Source organism: Paramormyrops kingsleyae, chromosome 13 (genome assembly GCF_048594095.1).
Source record: "Paramormyrops kingsleyae isolate MSU_618 chromosome 13, PKINGS_0.4, whole genome shotgun sequence".
Taxonomy (NCBI): Eukaryota; Metazoa; Chordata; class Actinopteri; order Osteoglossiformes; family Mormyridae; genus Paramormyrops; species Paramormyrops kingsleyae.
The window spans coordinates 26,732,600-26,749,758 of NC_132809.1; the positions used below are offsets into that span (position 1 = coordinate 26,732,600).

Consider the following 17,159-nt stretch of genomic DNA (forward strand, 5'->3'; position numbering starts at 1 on the left):
GCTAGCAGACCTGTACCAGGTATTCCGTGTTCAGCATTGTTTGGTACAGGTGTGCTGGGACCTGCAAGAAGGCAAAAATGAAGACTTTCTGGGGGTCTCTGAGCATTGGGTTGAGAAACACTGAGCTACGTTCTTCAGATATGGCATCTACCATGTGCCATGTTCTCCAGCCCTGATTCCTGAGAAGGCCTCGTTCAGGATCTGGCTTGACTCAGTAGTCATGCTGTTGCCAATTTTGAATGATCGGGACCTTTTGAGGAGCCTCAGCCGCATTGGAGCTCTGTGTCTGTGTTCTCAGCATAATGTCCTGTATCGTCCGCCATTCCTCACGTAGGATTTCAGGGAGAAGAACACCGACCACATGCGGCCCGATATCGTGGCCCTGCTGAGGAGCAGCCGGAGCGCCTTCATTGGCGGCCTGATCGGCATCGACCCCGTGGCCACCTTCCGCTGGGCCGTGCTGCGTACATACTTCCGAGCCACCGTGGCCTTCCGAGAGGCGGGAAGGAGACACAAAGAAAAGAAGGGTGGTAAGTGCTGGCCCTCAGCGTGGTCTTTCCCTCAGTGGGGGTGCTGTGGTAGTAACACACTTCCAACAATCCAGGCTGAGATTTTCAGCTTGTTTGTGCTGGTGTTGGACTGTTTCTTGTAAAATGTTGACAGTTGCCTTCACTGCAGTTTGGCTCGTATGCCGGTGGATTGTTTTCACATGATGCTAACCGCTAAAGGGAAGCGGCATCTGTGTTCATTTGGTTGAGACCTCACTGAGAGCCGTGGGGTGTCCAATCGCACGTCCCCGCTTTAAAAAATGTCTCCATCTCCATTCCACAGAACAAATCCACACTTTCTCAGCTACACTAGGGAAAAGCGACCATGTTAAGTGTCCATGCGCTTGTCTACTCTCATCCATGTGTTTAATTAAGCCACTTGCTCCTGATCCACCTCTGCTGATTTGCCTTTACCATACAAGTTCACAGGAAATAGATATATTTGGCAAAATTCAGCAGCCCAGATGAGACTAACATCTCAGTCACCACCTATGTTGTAGCAGGACAGTATATAGGTGGGTCATTTATATGACCTTGTATTGTTCTGCTACACCTCTTACATTTTATCCAGAGCCTCATACATTTGTTTTTTTGAGAAAGCAGGGTCAGACTGTTGGGGGTTAAGGGCCTTGCTCAGGGGCGCAACAGTGACATCACTCTGCTGACCCTGGGATTTGAACCGGCAACCTACCAATCACAAGAACAGCATCCAAACCCTCCGAGTCACACAGCGCCCCCTTCCCAACCCACTGGACGTTACTGGTTCCAAAGGGGTTTTGCCTCTTATTTACCAGTTTATCTGTTTGCACTACTTCTGATGCAGTGTGTCATAATTCTTACACAAACTAGAGGAACTTTTGCTAAGTAATGTACACACAGTCCACTGTCCAGAAACACATTTGAAACCCTTTGAAGGTTCTGCAAGAGTTTCCACTAGGGGAGGTCTTTGTACGTATAAATATATTTTAAATCACAACAGTAACTGCTGCCACTTGGGGGTTCACTAAGAAATGCTAATTCAAGGTACATTACATTTCTATTATATTACCAAAGCAAAAATAATTCTCACCTCAGGTTTTGTTTAACCTGCAGTCAACTTAATAATGTTTGAGTTCAGCATTAGTTGTTCTGATCTCTGTACATTGGTCATGATTCCTTACCCTTGCTTCTGATCTCAAACTCTTATTAAGCTTTTCTGATCTTCCAGACTGTTGCAGTCATGTTTGGGAGTGAGCTAGACAGTTCTAGTTGGGTTCAGTTCACTCAGTTGGTCTTCACTGAATGTTGCAGAACCTCTAGTTCTTCATATGAACTCTCATCTTCTCTTCCTATATGTTTGCCATTCCCCCCCAGGACGAGATGATGCAGCTCCTTGTGCCATCTTGAAGAGCGTGGATAACTTTAGCTTTCTCCTTCACCCCGTGCACCAAAGAAGCTTAGAGATCCTGCAGAGGTGCAAAGAAGAGAGGCACAGTAAGACTACTATTCCCATAATCCCTTGTTCCCTCGGTTGGTCTGGATGAGCATTTTCGTATCAGCTTGGTCGCTTGGTGACTGACTATTGTTCAGCCAAACCGATCGTACATTAAGTGAATTTCGGTTTCCTGCTGGATTTCTTCATCGTAGGCCTCTAATTTAGCGGCTTCAGTTATGTAAAAGCCGCTTCACTGAGTGATAAATCCCTCATTGTAATTCACCACAAACACAAGGAATTTGTTCCTCTCACAATAGTTGGCTTTCCACTGATACAGACTTGGAGGGCAGTGATCTGTAACTTTCCATCTGCCCCAGTAAGCCCTGCCTCTAGAAGCTCATCATATTCTACGGCACATGCACTTGGTCAACATTAAATTTGTATATATAAGGCACATTATCTACCGGCTTGTATTCCATTGAGCCCAGGTTTTTGGTCAGTTGGTTTCAGTGGCCGTCTGTGATGTCTGTGTTTGGTATCTCTGACCCCGCTGGCCAAATCCAGTCTGCGGCGCTGATGATGGTATCAGATATGTAAGGGTTTCTCCTGCAGCCAGTTCGTGTTTCCCATGCAGGAGGATCAACGCTCAGAGAACTTCCCGTATCGGTTGTTCCTGCAGTTTTTGGCAGCAGCTATGATCAGTCCTCGGCCTCAGGCTATTCCAAAGCGTGGCCTGTTAGATGGCTTCAGCAATGGGGCCTGGTTTTAATCCATATCTGTATCACTCTGGGGGTCAGTCTGCTTTCCAGCCCGTGGTTTAAATTACTGAGCCTTTACAAATTGAAGGGAAACAATTCATGCACTGGAGCGAAGATGGTGCTCATCCTTGGGGCAAGTCTCTACCAGCTTTTGGTTAAGATGAATGGACATAGATGGTATATGCAAGGGTGGGTTTGTTGTTTCTAGGGAAGAAAGTCAAGAAGTCACTTTGGAGTCCACCACCCCCCTAGTGTAGTGATTGTTTGTGGCCAACAGGGGGCCCCAAACCTTGAGGGCCCAATACAAATGCATGGTTTGGGTGGTGATAAACACCAGTGCTAGGTATACATGCTCATTCCTGCTTGTGCAGTAATGTCCCTCAAGCAGATTCAGCGAAGCAGCATGTTGCTTGAGGGTCTCAGGATAGAGTCTCCCCAAACTTCCCAAAAGTCTTAAAAACAAAGCTGGGTTTATATTCTGAGCATATAGATATTTATGCTCTGAAATGAGCAGACATCTCTGCTGGGCTAATTAGCAGCAATGTCTGGACATCCCTGCCTACAAATGCTGTTCTGTTTGATGCTTATTTATGCACAGCCCAGCATTAGCTGGCCATCAACTGCTTCCAGAGGAAGTGATGTCATGGGGACTCTGTTGTTTCAGCATGTCCTGTGGGCTGGTCTACATGTGTGCTGTACATTTTATGACCACCGCGTTCTCTTTGTTGGGACAGGTATCGGCCGGAAGAGTCCTCGGACACCCCTGTCAGACCTTCAGGGTTCCAATACGCTAAACGAGAAGTCTCACTGGTATGTGTGTGTGTGTGTGTTTGTGTGTGTGTGTGTGTGTGTGTGTGTGTGTGTGTGGGGTCCAGGTATTCAGGTATACATATACACAAATTGTCTCCACAATGTAATAAAAACCTGTTAATTTGATGTCGTGGGGATCATTTTTTTGCTCCCCACAAGGGGATTTTATAATTTTATAAAAATCTGTGACTGCAATCAAATGCAACTAAAATGCCAAAAGTCTTGTATTTTATTAGGTTACTTATGGTTAAGGTTAGGGCTGGGTAGGGGTTTAGGTTGTCATAGTTGGGACAAGGGTTATGCCTATAGAAATGAATGCAGAGTCCCCATAATGATATGAATATACAGTATGAATACAAATGTGTGTAGGTGTGTGTATGACAGACTGACATGGTGGCCCTTAGTGACACTCACAGTCTGGGCACTCTGAGATCCCCTTTACATCCCACATAGTCTGATCCTGGTATCACCAGCTTTGGTCAGTCATTGTAAGTGAAGCCAAAGCGTCTTGTGGACGAGGGTGCTTTCTGACTATCTGGGACTTATGGCAATGGGCTGAGAGCTTTCCAGAAGTTTCGCGTCTGGGTGATTCCCATTATCAGGTGAGGTGGAGTCCAGTGACTCTCTTCCTGCTCGCTGGTACACTTTTCCATGTAAACACTGATTCTGAAATGGAACGAGTGTCTAGGGACCAGAGCAGGGTGGCAGAAGTCCAGCTGAATAGGGGGACAATAACATGCTGCCCCCCACCCCTAGGCCTGCACTGGTCTATGACTGCAGGAAGATCAGCTCTTTTGTGGTTCCCAAGTACCTCAAAGCTCCCTCCTTTACTCGAGGTCTTCTCAGAGCCCTGAAGCACGTCTCCTAGTGATTGAACAGTTACGGCTTCATTAGGCGTATTTTCCACAGGGGGGGCGGCACCGGCCCTCGCCGTAGGCTTGTGTGGTGGCACTAGCTGTGACATTTCCCCCGCAGGACAATCCTACTGAATCCAAGTTGGCCTGTTGAGATTAATAATGTAGTTAATCCAGTAAACAAGTTTCTGCTTAAAAAACTCATGGACGGGGGAATGCTTCTGACAAAATTAACTTGACAGATAGTGTCGGTCGTTACTTCATTGTAGGGAGGAGACTCAAAAACCCTGGATTACTGGGATTTTCAAGGCGGTCCTTTATATACAGGTACAGGCCTTCACCGGGGTCTGTTCCTGGACCTGCTGGGGGCCTATAACTGCCCTGTCACATTTGTGACTTTTGAGGGTCCAATCATCACCTCAGCTCAGTATGCTAGGTCATAGTTTGGCGTTTTGAGGTAACTTTGTGCCCTTATCAGGACTGGGTGTTACTCCTCTTTCCTGTAGGCATGGGGCCCTGTGTTTCAGCACAGCTGTTATAATTGATATTAGTTTGTATAACACAGAAAGGCACTTGTTTCTATACTGAACACAGTGATTAGACTTCTGTTAATGATAAAGATATCATGCTTTTTGTTGTGACGGTTATTTATATGGTTGTTTTTTTTTTGTTTACCTGTGTGAACGTTATTAAAGCTTTTGGTAAATCCCTTCAGGTAACATCACTGGCCTCATAAACAAACAGTAGTAGTGACACTGCAAAGAGCTGTAGTGCCCTCTAGCAGTTGTATGTAATGCTTGCTGCTGAACTGGAATCCCTCTGGCATAGAGGTGTGACTGTGAGTTTTCTTTCCCGCCACCAGGGGGCAGGACAACAGCAGTGGGGGGTGGAATGTGCGTGGCAGCAGGTCGGCTTGGCTTTCCTCGTCCGTGAGCCCGTCTCTGGATGAAGACGGTGTCATGGTCAATTCCAGCAGCAGCAAGATCTTGGAAAGGGCCCATGGCATCCTCATGTGGGTGTCCTCACACCGGCATACGCACCAGCATACGCACAAACACACTCGCACCACTACTGAGCTTTTCACACTCAACATCAATGGCCTGCATCTCTTATTTCCCTCCCACAGGCGGAATAAGAACTACAAGGCGAAGCCCAGCCTTCCAAAGGTACGTCCTTAGACATGTGAAACATGGTGGACTGACGCAGGTTAATGCTGAAATCAGGGCTGGGATCACAGGTGGCATTCTCTGTTTGTCTCCTCCTCTTGCAGCATCTGCTGGACATTAAGTCCCTCAGGTACCTGAGCAGTCTGACGCTGCATGACCGCATCACCAAATCCCTGCTGCACCTGCACAAGAAGAAGAAGCCGCCCAGCATCAGTGCACAATTTCAGGTTAGAGTCACGCCCTCTGCTGGCCTCTCAGGTCAAATGGGCGTCCTGGTCTCTCCATTCACTGGCAAGCTGATCTCTCCATTCACAAAGATGCGATGGTCTCTCTATTCATGCAGACAGGCTGATCTCTCCATTCACAAAGATGCGATGGTCTCTCTATTCATGCAGACAGGCTGGTCTCTCCATTCACAAAGATGCGATGGTCTCTCTATTCATGCAGACAGGCTGATCTCTCCATTCACAAAGATGCGATGGTCTCTCTATTCATGCAGACAGGCTGATCTCTCCATTCACAAAGATGCGATGGTCTCTCTATTCATGCAGACAGGCTGATCTCTCCATTCACAAAGATGCGATGGTCTCTCTATTCATGCAGACAGGCTGATCTCTCCATTCACAAAGATGCGATGGTCTCTCTATTCATGCAGACAGGCTGATCTCTCCATTCACAAAGATGCGATGGTCTCTCTATTCATGCAGACAGGCTGGTCTCTCCCTTCACACAGGTGTGCTGGTTACTCCATTCACTCAGGCACACTGGTCTCCATTCACACACATGTGCTGATCTCTCATGTGCCCCAGTCTGCCCCACATCACATCACTGGCCTTGCCCACTTTCCCCCAGCCCTCTCTGCTCAGACAGCTGTGCCACCCTCACTGTAACCAGGGCTCTCCGCCCTCGTTGCGCCAATGTCGTCATGTCTGTCTGTTTTTATAAGCAGGAAAAGTTTCATGACCTACACATTTCACTTAGGTCATTAAACTGGGGTTATTTTGGTTTGGTTTGGGTGGGAATGGGGGCACTGGAAGGTGCCAGTGAGCTCGTCTGAGGAACATGCGTCTCATGCGGCGACCCCATGCTGCTTATCTTCTGCCAGTTACACTAAATTAATGCATCTGCACAGACTTTTCTAATCTCGCTTAATCACAAACAAATATGGTGCCTAATCACTGGAGGGGCCTCACCTTGCCAGCCAGCCACCCCAGTCCCGGCACAAATCAGTAACCACTGCTTCTAATGTTGTTTCTCAATCATTATTGATTTTTTTGCCCCAAAACACGTTGACCCAGTCCATAGAAAATGCCTGCAATTGGTGTATATTTCCTGCCTTTGATGGTAATGACCTGCCCTCCATCTCAACTCCGCATTGTCTTTAGTGACATCGGTCCTCCTTGGTTTGTTGTGTGGTTTTATTTATGCAAGTATATGTGTTGAATTATGTGCATGTGGGGGGAGACACCGTAAGGCCCCTAAGGCAGCGAACAGGAAGTCATTACAGATCAGAGCAGGGCTGACCTCCTTTGCTCTGTCAAGCAGCTTTTATAGCTTAAGGATGACAAAGGTATTAATATAAAAATACAGTTGTACATAAAAAGTTCATCCTCCCTCGCAGCTAGAAAGTGACTCCAGCAGGAAGTTCTGCTGAAGTCTGACCCTGATTTTATTCCTCTTTTGAAGCCTTGTGGGTGTCCGCCTCACTCTCGTCTCGCTCTGCTTTCAGGCTTCTCTGAACAAGCTGATGGAGACTTTGGGACAGTCTGAGCCATACTTTGTGAAGTGCATCCGCTCCAACGCTGAGAAGGTTGGTGTCTCGCCTGGAGCTGAGGAGCAGATGCAACCTGCCGTAAACGATGAATGTGTTGGTGCTTGAGCCGGGCTCTTTGGACGTCAGACATTCTGCTCTGGGCTTGTATTGATGCCTGTATCGTGTGTTTTCTTAATACTATGGTTTCTACCAATATGAGAAGTACCAAATCTTTGGCCTCCTCCCCTGATGATACTTGCACCTTGACCTGCCCCGATTCTCCTGATGCAACCGCTGTCTCTCTCCTTCTTCCTCTCCTCTATTCTCGCAGTTGCCGCTGCGTTTCAACGACACCCTGGTCCTGAGGCAGCTGCGCTACACCGGCATGCTTGAGACCGTGCGCATCCGCCAGTCAGGGTACAGCATCAAGTACAGCCACCAGGTGCGCCCCCTCGTGTCCAACTGATGCATCTGCAGGTTCCCCATCTCCCACCCCACACCAGAAGCTCCCTCTTCAGCAATGCTCCTGTTTGTTCTCCAGGACTTTGTCCATCATTTCCATCTGCTCCTGCCTTACGGCTCCAGTCCCATCCAGCAGAGCATTAGTGAATTTGTGCGGCAAGTGGACCTGGCACCAGATGGCTGTCAAGTGGGCAGGACCATGGTAGGGTCTTGGTCTTCATCTCCTTCTTCTTTATTTCTCTTCCCTCTCTCTTTCTTCAGTTCTCTTTGTCGACCTTCTTGAGTCTGTTCCATCATTCTGTGTGAAACCGTGGGCTAGTTCTCCCCGTATGGAGCCGATGTTACTTATTTGAGGAGGGGATGGTCTTCACCGGGGGTTTTGCCAGAGATTTTGGGCACCATGAAAGCATGTCCACGCCTGTGACCCCCTGTCCAGGTGTTCCTGCGGGAAGCAGAGCGCCAGCGGCTACAGGAGCTCCTGCACCAGGAGGCCCTGCGGCGCATCGTCGCCCTCCAGCGCCGCTTCCGCGCCGTGCAGGAGAGGAGCCGCTTCCTGAGCATGAGGCTGGCGGCCCGCACCGTCCAGGTGGGTCTCCGCTTCCCGTGACGCCGCATGCAGCCTTCGCGCAGATGCGAGCCTGTGAGGAGCTCTCTCCTTGTCAACAAACCTGTATTCCAGCAGGCATACCGCTTTATAAATACATTAGGGTTTAATGTTTTTTAGGTGATTCAATTCAATGTATTTTATTTTTCCAGTATTTTCTATGAGTGTGTTTTTAGGATGTGAGAGTCTTTCCTATCGGTGGTTAATAAACAATATTTTGGACTGTTGTTTGGGTTGCAGTGGAGAGTAAACCAGCCCCTATGAATTCTGTTTGGCCACACCCACTTTGGGGAGGTCTTTCAGAATATTGTAGCAGGTGATTGAGTCTTCAGGATGACACTGCGGTCTGGCTGCTGTGATTAAAGGGACAGACAAAAGAATGTTGAGGTGGAGGAAACTGTGGCCTTTAAGCACATTGTAGCCCATGGTGAACTCCTGACAGTGGTAGAGATGCCACATTCACACGTGAAATCACTGTTTGGTCAGTTTAAGAGGGTAAAGAGGTAAATGTAATTCAATAAGAGTGTATTGTTAGTGTTATCGATTCGAACGTCCAACCCAAAAAGACAATCTGAGGTCAAGTTTAGTTCAAATGATTCTTTGATTATCTGATTTTTCTCATCTTTGTTTATCAGGACAGGCTTCTCTAATGAGTTCAAAAACACATCTAATTTTTAATTCACTGTGCAGTTTTTGGGTGTGGATGGCATTTATTTCGAAATCTTTATTAACTGTCTAACGTACTTATTTGTTTCTCTGTGATCGCGAAGCATCATGGGTATCAAGCATAGCATCATGTGACCACTCCCCCCCCCCCCCCCCCCCATCTCTGCACACAGCGCTGGTGGCGTGCTTGCAGGCCAAAGCACGCTCAGCCTGATGGGTGCATCAACAGCAGCCTCCACCAGGAGGCAGTGGTGTGCCTTCAGGCGGCCTGGAGAGGGCACTGTGCACGGAGGAGCTTCCTGCAGTGGCGGGAGGCGGCACTGGTTATCCAGAGGAGCTGGAGGCAGCACAGACAAGGCTGCCGGGAGCGGGCCGCGCTCATCGTGCAGACAGCCTGGCGCGGGCATCGTCAGAGGCAGCGCTACCTCATCCTGTGGAGCAGAGTGGTGCTCCTGCAGGCTGCCTGCAGGGGGCGCCTGGCGCGGCTCAGGTGACGTGTCCCTGCTCTTCACAGTGTGCAACAGATTGCCTGCTCAGGCAGCTGTTAGCAGCACAGAAACATTAACGTTAGCATTAGCTCCCTGTATGGAGCAGCTGATCTGGGGGTGGTGCTTCATCTCAATGCATTGAGGATACACACTTCTCCCATTTGTTAAACTCATATATTAATCTTCTAGCCCATAATAAATTAGTCTGCTGGAAGGATGTTTTCATACCACCTCAGATGGCCATACTGCTTTAGCTCACTGGATTTGACATATATAGTCAAAAATAGAGACCAAACTGGATGTGGTTTTGAAGTCTCATTCAGTAAGCACTGATACACTGGTTGATTTGTCCCCCTTTTACAAATAAAATACCTCCCGTTGAAGTCATCATGGCAGTCTGCAGGTACTAGTAGGTACCATGCAAACTGTGTATCATTCGTGCTTGGAAAGCTTTGGTGTTGCTGCTTGAAGTTAACGACCCAGCTGAAGAGTCCTTGTGTGCATTTTCCAGTTTTAAGGTTCTAAAAGAGCATAAACCAAAGGAGATCCCGCTGCAGAATGGAGAGTGGAGCCCAACACCAGATGCAGAAGCTGCGAGCATGAAGGATCACTCCTGTGAGGATAAGAGGGAACTCCCAGTCTTTACTGGCCTCAAAGGGAGCCCCTGGCATGGAGAAGCGGACACAGATGTCCGGGAGGTGGAGGATGGTGAGGTTCGAGGGGCGCCTAGCACCCAAGATGAGCCCGTTCAGAAAACCAGGGCTAAGAGGGAGAACCGGAGGATGAGGGAGCTGGAGCAGGCAAAATTCAGCCTGGAGATGCTGAAGGTGAGGAGCACTGCCGGGCGGTCATCTCCTGAGTTGGTCCCAGGGAGTCTGGAGTCCCCACAAGACACCCCAGACAGCGAGAGTTCCCAGGAAAGCTTCCATCTGCCAAGAACAGAAGATGGTCCCCCTGTCACATTGGAGGAGGTGGCAGACAGTTCTTCACCCATAATCCCTGGGTCGCTTGGAGATCTTGAGTCATGTTATCCAAATGATCTGCTGTCTTCCGATATTCTTACCACTAGACTTGTGACAGACACAGAGAGCCCAGCATCTTTCCCCAAGATTGAGAACCACCTACCAACCTTCTATGTGCCCCCCAAGGAGAGCAGAGATATCACCCACCGATCCCCTGAGGGGTCTCCAACTCTTGAGCCAGATAGCACAAGCAAGTCCCTGAAGGGAAAGAAGCTATTGGCCAGTCGGCCGATGGTGGTGGTCATCAGCATGCACAAGGAGACGCCGCTGGATGACGTCCTGTCGCCGGTACCGGGGGTCTCTGACAGCTGTGACAGGACCATCCTACAGGCTGACCTGTCCCCAACCCTAAGTCCATCCCTTGCCCCGCCAACACCTCCAGCCCCTACCTCCAGCGGTCAGGCCGTGCTGGAGCACCTGGAGCGCCTGCAGGATGAGCGGGAAGAGCGGCGACGTGAGGAGCAGCGGCGCATGGAGCAGGAGATGATGGAGCAGATCCGTCTTCAGCGTGATCAGCTGGAACGGGAGCGTGAGGAGCAGGCGCGCAAGGAGCGGGAGCGGCTTCAGCGGCAACGCGGGGAGACCCTGCAGCGCATCCAGGAGTATCGGCAGACGGCCGGCCGTGGGCTCCAGCAACCCGAGTCTCCAGCCCCTGCCCCCTCCAATCTGCCAGCCCTGGATGTGTCTTCTGCAAGTCAAGCCCTCCCCGTTCCTCAAGCTGACGTAGGTGAAAGGGAGACTGTGGAGAGCACGTCCAAGGAGGACACACCCCCCAAGAAGTGCCACACCCAGACCATCAGCATCACCATGACAGACAAGTTCACCGACGCCTTCTACTCCCCATGGGACAGCAAAGCCTCCTTTTCCAGGTGAGTGACGGAGGTCTTCAGCTTTCATCGCTCTGCCTTCTGCTAGCATTTGCTAGACAGATTGAACAAGGTAGAAAATATATATACAGATGTTGTATAACCATGAATAGACCCTATGGACCCTTGCGGATGCATTTGTAGGTCTGAGAAGGACTTGACCAATCAGGAGAGGTCCATGGCAATCCAGAAGGACGACTCCCCTTTGAGCATGAAGCCCCCTTCAGGATCTAAAGGACGTGAGGTGAGCCAGAGACTCCATGGAGTTTTAGAATCTCAGAATATTTGACGGAAGAAACACGTCAGCACTCTGTGAAGATGGTATGATAACATGCCACTTTCCAGTTTTGTCACTTTCCAGTTTTGTCACTTTCCAGTTTTGCCACGTTCACTTTTTCTTCTGCAGCTACCTTTTTCCTCCAGCTAAGAAAATACGAATTCTTAGTGTATTTTGTCCGATTTGATGCTTAAATAGTGTATTAAGTGTATTAATACATTATTTAATTGTATATATTTTTATATATAAATGCAATAAAAATACAAAGAAAGTATAATTGAATTGAATGCTTAATTAGCTGTTGACTATAGTTTGGGTCGGATTTTCCACGTGGGAGTGAGTCGCACGGATCCGCGCTTTGGTCACATGGCAGGCCGGGATAGTCAGTGTTTACAGCTGCCTGTAAGCACGTCTGTGTGAGTGTGCGTCTGTCCCCGTACAGTGTAGTCTGGCTCTCCATCTGCGTATCTTCTTTTCTGTGTATGTTTGCCACTGCCGGCGTGTTTATCTGTCTTTGTTTGCAGCTGGTGGGCGCATGTAGGGACGTCAACATTCACAGCGGGTGTAAGCAGTGCTTAAGGCCCAAAGGCCTCATTCAGGGGTGAGAGGGATGTATACAGGGCCGGCCCCCGCAGTGCCCCCTCCCCTCTCACTCACCAATTCAAAACATATCATTGGCTTATGATACGATTTTCCCCTCTGTATGAATTATGGCCCCTGTTATGACTAAACACCTTAAAAAAAATCCTAGACTCGCCCATGAGGGATGAGCGATGCGAAAGGCTAAAGCTCCTCCCTCCCCATGATGGGGGCAACGTTGGCGTCAGGAGACGACATTTCACCCGTGTTGTTGTTGTTTGGTCGACCAGGTGGCCGTGCCGGGCTATAGAAAGAGGGTACGGATGGCACGGACACGCTCTGACTTCCTGACCCGCGCCTCCAGTCTGGAGGGGGAGGTCGGGGGGGCGTCGGAGGAGGATGAGTACGATGCGGCTTCCCCCTTCACGCCCCCCTTGTCCCCCAGCCCACCCCTCCCCACGCAGGATGCAGAGGGGGGTGCAGGCCGAGCCTGTCACAGTGACTCAGAAACGGTAATAGACTCTACCAGGACTGCCCTGTGCCCCACCCCCTCCTTGGTGCCGGGCAGTGGGCGGTGACTCTTTGCTGCTAACCCCTTTAGCCCAGCTGAGCAGAGTCACAGAACTGACAACTAAACATGCTTCCAGGGGTCTGTGATCCATTCTTCTGTAGATGGGGAAGAACATTCTGGAAATGGGCTCGACCTGGGAACTAACATAACCCATTCTCCGCGGCTTTGTGTCCAGCTTGCTTCTATGATAGGCTGTGGTGATTCAGAGCTGCAAATCTAGCACCATCCCACACAGATGTTCCTGAAATATCGCTTCACCCACAGTGCAATCCCTGGTTCCTAACCCATTCCTCTCTAGATTTGATCGGATTGGCCCAGTCTGCTGTCAATCGAAGATAATCTGAAAGCGAGAGGGAGGGTGGGCCTAAACGGATTGACCTATTTTCCTGTCAGTCATTTCAGAGAGTGCATGTATGAGAGAAGATGCATGTTTCACACCAAACCTCATTAACAAATAATCATTGCATGTCATAGCCTCTAACTGCCTACAGGGGGCGCCTTTATTCTTGTCTTAACCCTTTTCTCTTTCTCCATGCTATCCCTCCAGAGGCTCCAGCATGTCACACTTATTTTGTATCAGTCCTGCAGGTGGATTGCGTCATCTGACTTCTACTTCTATTTACAATTCTTAAAACTTGATGAAATTTGTTATAATGTGTTTTTCAGAAGCAGTGTGCATAATACAGCTGTGACTTAGATAGGGGGCGCTGTGTTGCCCTTCTCTAATCCCCAGTCCCAGTCCATTTGAAATCTTCCGTGTGTGTTGATTCTCCTCTTGAGTACTGAATGTGCTGCATTCCTTGGGACGCACTGCAGTTAGAGAAGTGCTGATCGGAGGCTTAACCCGCAACTCTGATGTCTGAGCAAGGTCACACCAGTCAAAGCATATGATGATCATCCAACAGTGGTGTTATGGTGCCACCTACAGGCTTAAGGATGTAGTACAAGGACAGACATATTGTTAAGCAAGGCAGCAGTTAGGAATTCCCAGACAGTGCTAACGTCGACCTCTGCTAACACTATGACATTCTTCTCATCAGAGGAAGATGCACAAGGCCATGTCGTCCGGGGACCTGGGCAAGACAGACTCCCTGCGGAAGGGCTCCCACTTCGATGGGAGGTACTGTGGCGGTCTCTGTATGTACAGACTGTGTGCTTGAGGAGTGCTGGGACACCGACCTTCTGGGTTAGCCTGGCTGCTCTAAGGGTCTATGTCTGTCTCTGTGAACATGAGTCTCTGTGACACTCTGAGTCTGTACATGTGTCATAGTGACTGAGACTATGACTGTGATTTTTACCAAGAGTACATGACTTCCATCACTAACAATCACAGTCACTTTCTGACTCTATGACTGGCTTCTTCTTTGTGATTCTTATCTTTCCGATGATTCATAGTGAAAGAACACGACTTCCCTGATTTTGGCTCGCTCACTGAGAGTCACAGTCACTCTGACTCTCTGAGCCTGGTTTCATCTCTGCGATTATGACTGAGAGATCAAGACTTACTTGAATTTCTCGTAGTAGCTGAAAGTCATAGTTTCTCCATGAATCACTTTGACTGGCTCCTTGCTTGTGCCGTCTGCTTCTGTGACTCTGACGGACTCTCACATTGTTGTCAATTCTCCTTGACTCTGACGTGGGCAGCAGGGTCCGTGGGAAGATGCGCTTCTGGGGAAAGGCGAAGCCAGGGGACAAGAAGGCCTTATGGGAGAAGTCGGCCAGCATGGAGGAGCCGCTGGAAGGGGATGGCGCGGGAGGGGCGACGCATGTGGGGGAGCATGAGCGCCCCCACCCGCACAGCGTGGATGTGGGCCCCGAGCGGGGACGGGAATCCAAGGAGAACAAGGAACCGTCTCCTCGGGCCAAGCGGAGGCGCAGCGTGAAGATCAGCAGCGTGTCCCTGGATGCGGCACCCTGGCAGAACGACCTTCTGCGCATGTTCACCGGCGCCAATGACTACCGCTGCATGAACGAGTTCCTCATGAAGAAGGCACGTCTCCTTAATCTCGAATTAACCTTCCTGGATCTGCTTCAGCAGGGTTGGCCTCCCTGTGTCTAAACTGCGTTTCATGTGTTTTTTTTTTCTCCCTGCCCTGTAGATAAATGACCTGGAGAGTGAAGATAGTAAGAAGGACACCATGGTGGATGTGGTCTTTAAGAAAGCCCTCAAAGAGTTCCGCCTGAACATTTTCAACTCCTATTCCACTGCTTTGGCTGTGAGTATGATTCATGGTTCTAGGGGGATTATACTGTACTACAGGAAGTGTAACTCCAGTCCAAAAAAACCTGAATGAATCTTTGTGTGGTGTCTTTCCACAAATCAACAAACCCTTTCAAGTTGGATGACGGTAAGGGTACGCGCTACAAGGACCTCTACGCCCTGTTTGAGCATATCCTGGAGAAGAACATGCGGCAGGAACAGAGAGACTGGGCTGAATCCCCGGTCCGGGTCTGGGTCAACACCTTCAAGGTCTTTCTGGACGAGTTCATGACAGAGTGCAAGCCCCTGGACAGCACAGCCAGCAAGGTGTGACTTGAAGCGGCCCCTCCCACCACCTTGTGACCCCTCCCTCTATCAGCCTGTCCCCTCCCATTGAAGCCAGGGTCTTGTGGGATTTCATTGAGACTGTGTTCTTCAGGGATCTGTTTGTTCCACTCTCCAGGTGCCAAAACCGGAACGTAAAAAGCGGCGTAAGAAGGAGTCCGACATTGTGAGTATGCGGCTCCGGCCCGGGGGTCTTTCCTGATTACTCCAGCCTCAAACTGCCTCATGAATGCAGGTGGTACTGTGGTTCTCAGGTCTGGCATCAGACAGTTGCCAGTTCAAATCCCTGGGGGAACTTTGCTTTTGTATAGTCGACCACAGTATTTAATTTCAGTATTGTTTGCATCAATGATACTGTATTCAGCTGCTTAACTGGAATAAACCTTTACAGAACTACTAAATGCATCTGTCACTAAAATGCATCTGTCACTTAAGTAGAATGGACTCGTGACACGGCCACTCTGACCTCAGGATGCCTCTACTTTGTTTCTTGGCCTTTCAGTAGTGTCCAGGAATTTAATAGAATTATTGTTTTGTGATTTTAAATGTGGGAAAATAATAATATAAAAAAACTCACAGCACTCAGATCTTAAAAAGTTCAAAACCAACATTAAATATTCTTATACTACGGGACCGTTGAATGCTTGAATCTGATTGGCTGACGAACGTTCTGAGGTGTGCAATTATTTTCAGGGAAACGCACGGCGAACGTAGTTCCAGGCAGCTCTCTTGACCGCATTACAGTTCCATATCACTTCGCATAGTTAACTGTAATAACGGAAATTAGCATACAGTACCTATATAGCACACAGGACTAACAAAAACAACAACATGACAGACGATTTTCCGAAAGTAAATTTTAATATTTACGGTGAATATGAAATGTGAATGTGTTACACACTCACACAAAAACGTGTTGTCAGCGCTGCCCTGACGATTTTATCAGTTAGCCTAGTGTAGCAACTTAAAGGCTACACATGACATTTCTCACTAGCGAGGTAATAACAGCGCTGCATCTTAAAGCAGACTTACAGTTTAGAGACGGTGCTTCAGAACACTGTTGAGGGACACACAGAGGTAGCCTAATTCATACAAGCTCTCTCTCTCTCTCTGTTTCTCTTTCTCTGTGTCTCTGTCTCTCTCGCTCTCTTTCTAATAACTTCATTATTAACTGCATTAGTCTGCTATCAACGGCTCAAGCCTCCATTGCCAGCTTTAAAATGACGTTTTGGAACTAGCAAAAGAGTCGTTGGATGAGATGCGGAAGAAATAATCCTACTCACAATAGCGATTTAAGTAGAAAAACCGGGCGAATCCCTTGAAATATATCATCTGATCGATGTCTTGAGGTGTGGCAACCGTAGTATAAGCGGAATAATTGACTCCGGACCGTTGAATTATTAGAAAAATAATGCACACCCGAGGAGTAACGGCCAATCCGCTTCGCGCCGTGGCCGCATCACCACCTCGGGTGTGCATTATTTTTCTAATAATTCAACGGCCCGTCGTCAATTATTCCTTACAAAATGCATATTCATTCCCTGATATTCATTACAAAATATGGTTCTGTCGAGTTAAAATGGGAACGCTGTATTTGAAAAGTTAGAACAATCAGAATGAAAGAAGCACACCTGACTTCCACTAGAGTGGGTCCATAGAGGCGATGAAATCCCAATTTCAGACAGGAATTCTGGGCTTTGGACCTTGGCAGAACCAGCTGATGAAACAAGGTGGATGACTGATTCAGCTTGTAGAAGGTTTCAGTGTCGGGCTCAT

General features: G+C 48.7%; 1 protein-coding gene and 1 long non-coding RNA gene across 7 annotated transcripts in view; one reads left to right on the forward strand and one right to left on the reverse strand.

Moving 5' to 3' along the window:
- LOC111857386 (unconventional myosin-IXAa-like) overlaps positions 1-17,159 on the forward strand; it is a 101,575-nt gene that overhangs the window by 70,373 nt on the left and 14,043 nt on the right. For 2 of the 6 annotated variants that reach the window (XM_072698483.1, XM_072698485.1), the window contains exons 14-32: positions 335-530; positions 1,902-2,021; positions 3,455-3,530; positions 5,247-5,396; positions 5,511-5,550; positions 5,655-5,777; positions 7,280-7,360; positions 7,635-7,745; positions 7,845-7,967; positions 8,202-8,351; positions 9,209-9,525; positions 10,035-11,414; positions 11,556-11,655; positions 12,558-12,779; positions 13,879-13,958; positions 14,483-14,828; positions 14,938-15,054; positions 15,177-15,365; positions 15,502-15,549. In XM_072698483.1, the coding sequence (XP_072554584.1) occupies positions 335-530; positions 1,902-2,021; positions 3,455-3,530; positions 5,247-5,396; positions 5,511-5,550; positions 5,655-5,777; positions 7,280-7,360; positions 7,635-7,745; positions 7,845-7,967; positions 8,202-8,351; positions 9,209-9,525; positions 10,035-11,414; positions 11,556-11,655; positions 12,558-12,779; positions 13,879-13,958; positions 14,483-14,828; positions 14,938-15,054; positions 15,177-15,365; positions 15,502-15,549 (3,969 nt within the window). The remainder of the gene's footprint in view (positions 1-334; positions 531-1,901; positions 2,022-3,454; positions 3,531-5,246; positions 5,397-5,510; positions 5,551-5,654; positions 5,778-7,279; positions 7,361-7,634; positions 7,746-7,844; positions 7,968-8,201; positions 8,352-9,208; positions 9,526-10,034; positions 11,415-11,555; positions 11,656-12,557; positions 12,780-13,878; positions 13,959-14,482; positions 14,829-14,937; positions 15,055-15,176; positions 15,366-15,501; positions 15,550-17,159) is intronic. The other 4 variants (XM_072698484.1, XM_072698486.1, XM_072698487.1 and 1 more) reach the window with 3 other exon arrangements.
- On the reverse strand, positions 525-17,147 carry LOC140578221 (uncharacterized). The gene is made up of 4 exons (XR_011982312.1): positions 17,015-17,147; positions 5,060-5,732; positions 4,342-4,531; positions 525-1,993 (listed from the first exon to the last, which is right to left on the reverse strand). It is a non-coding gene; the product is annotated as an uncharacterized lncRNA (long non-coding RNA).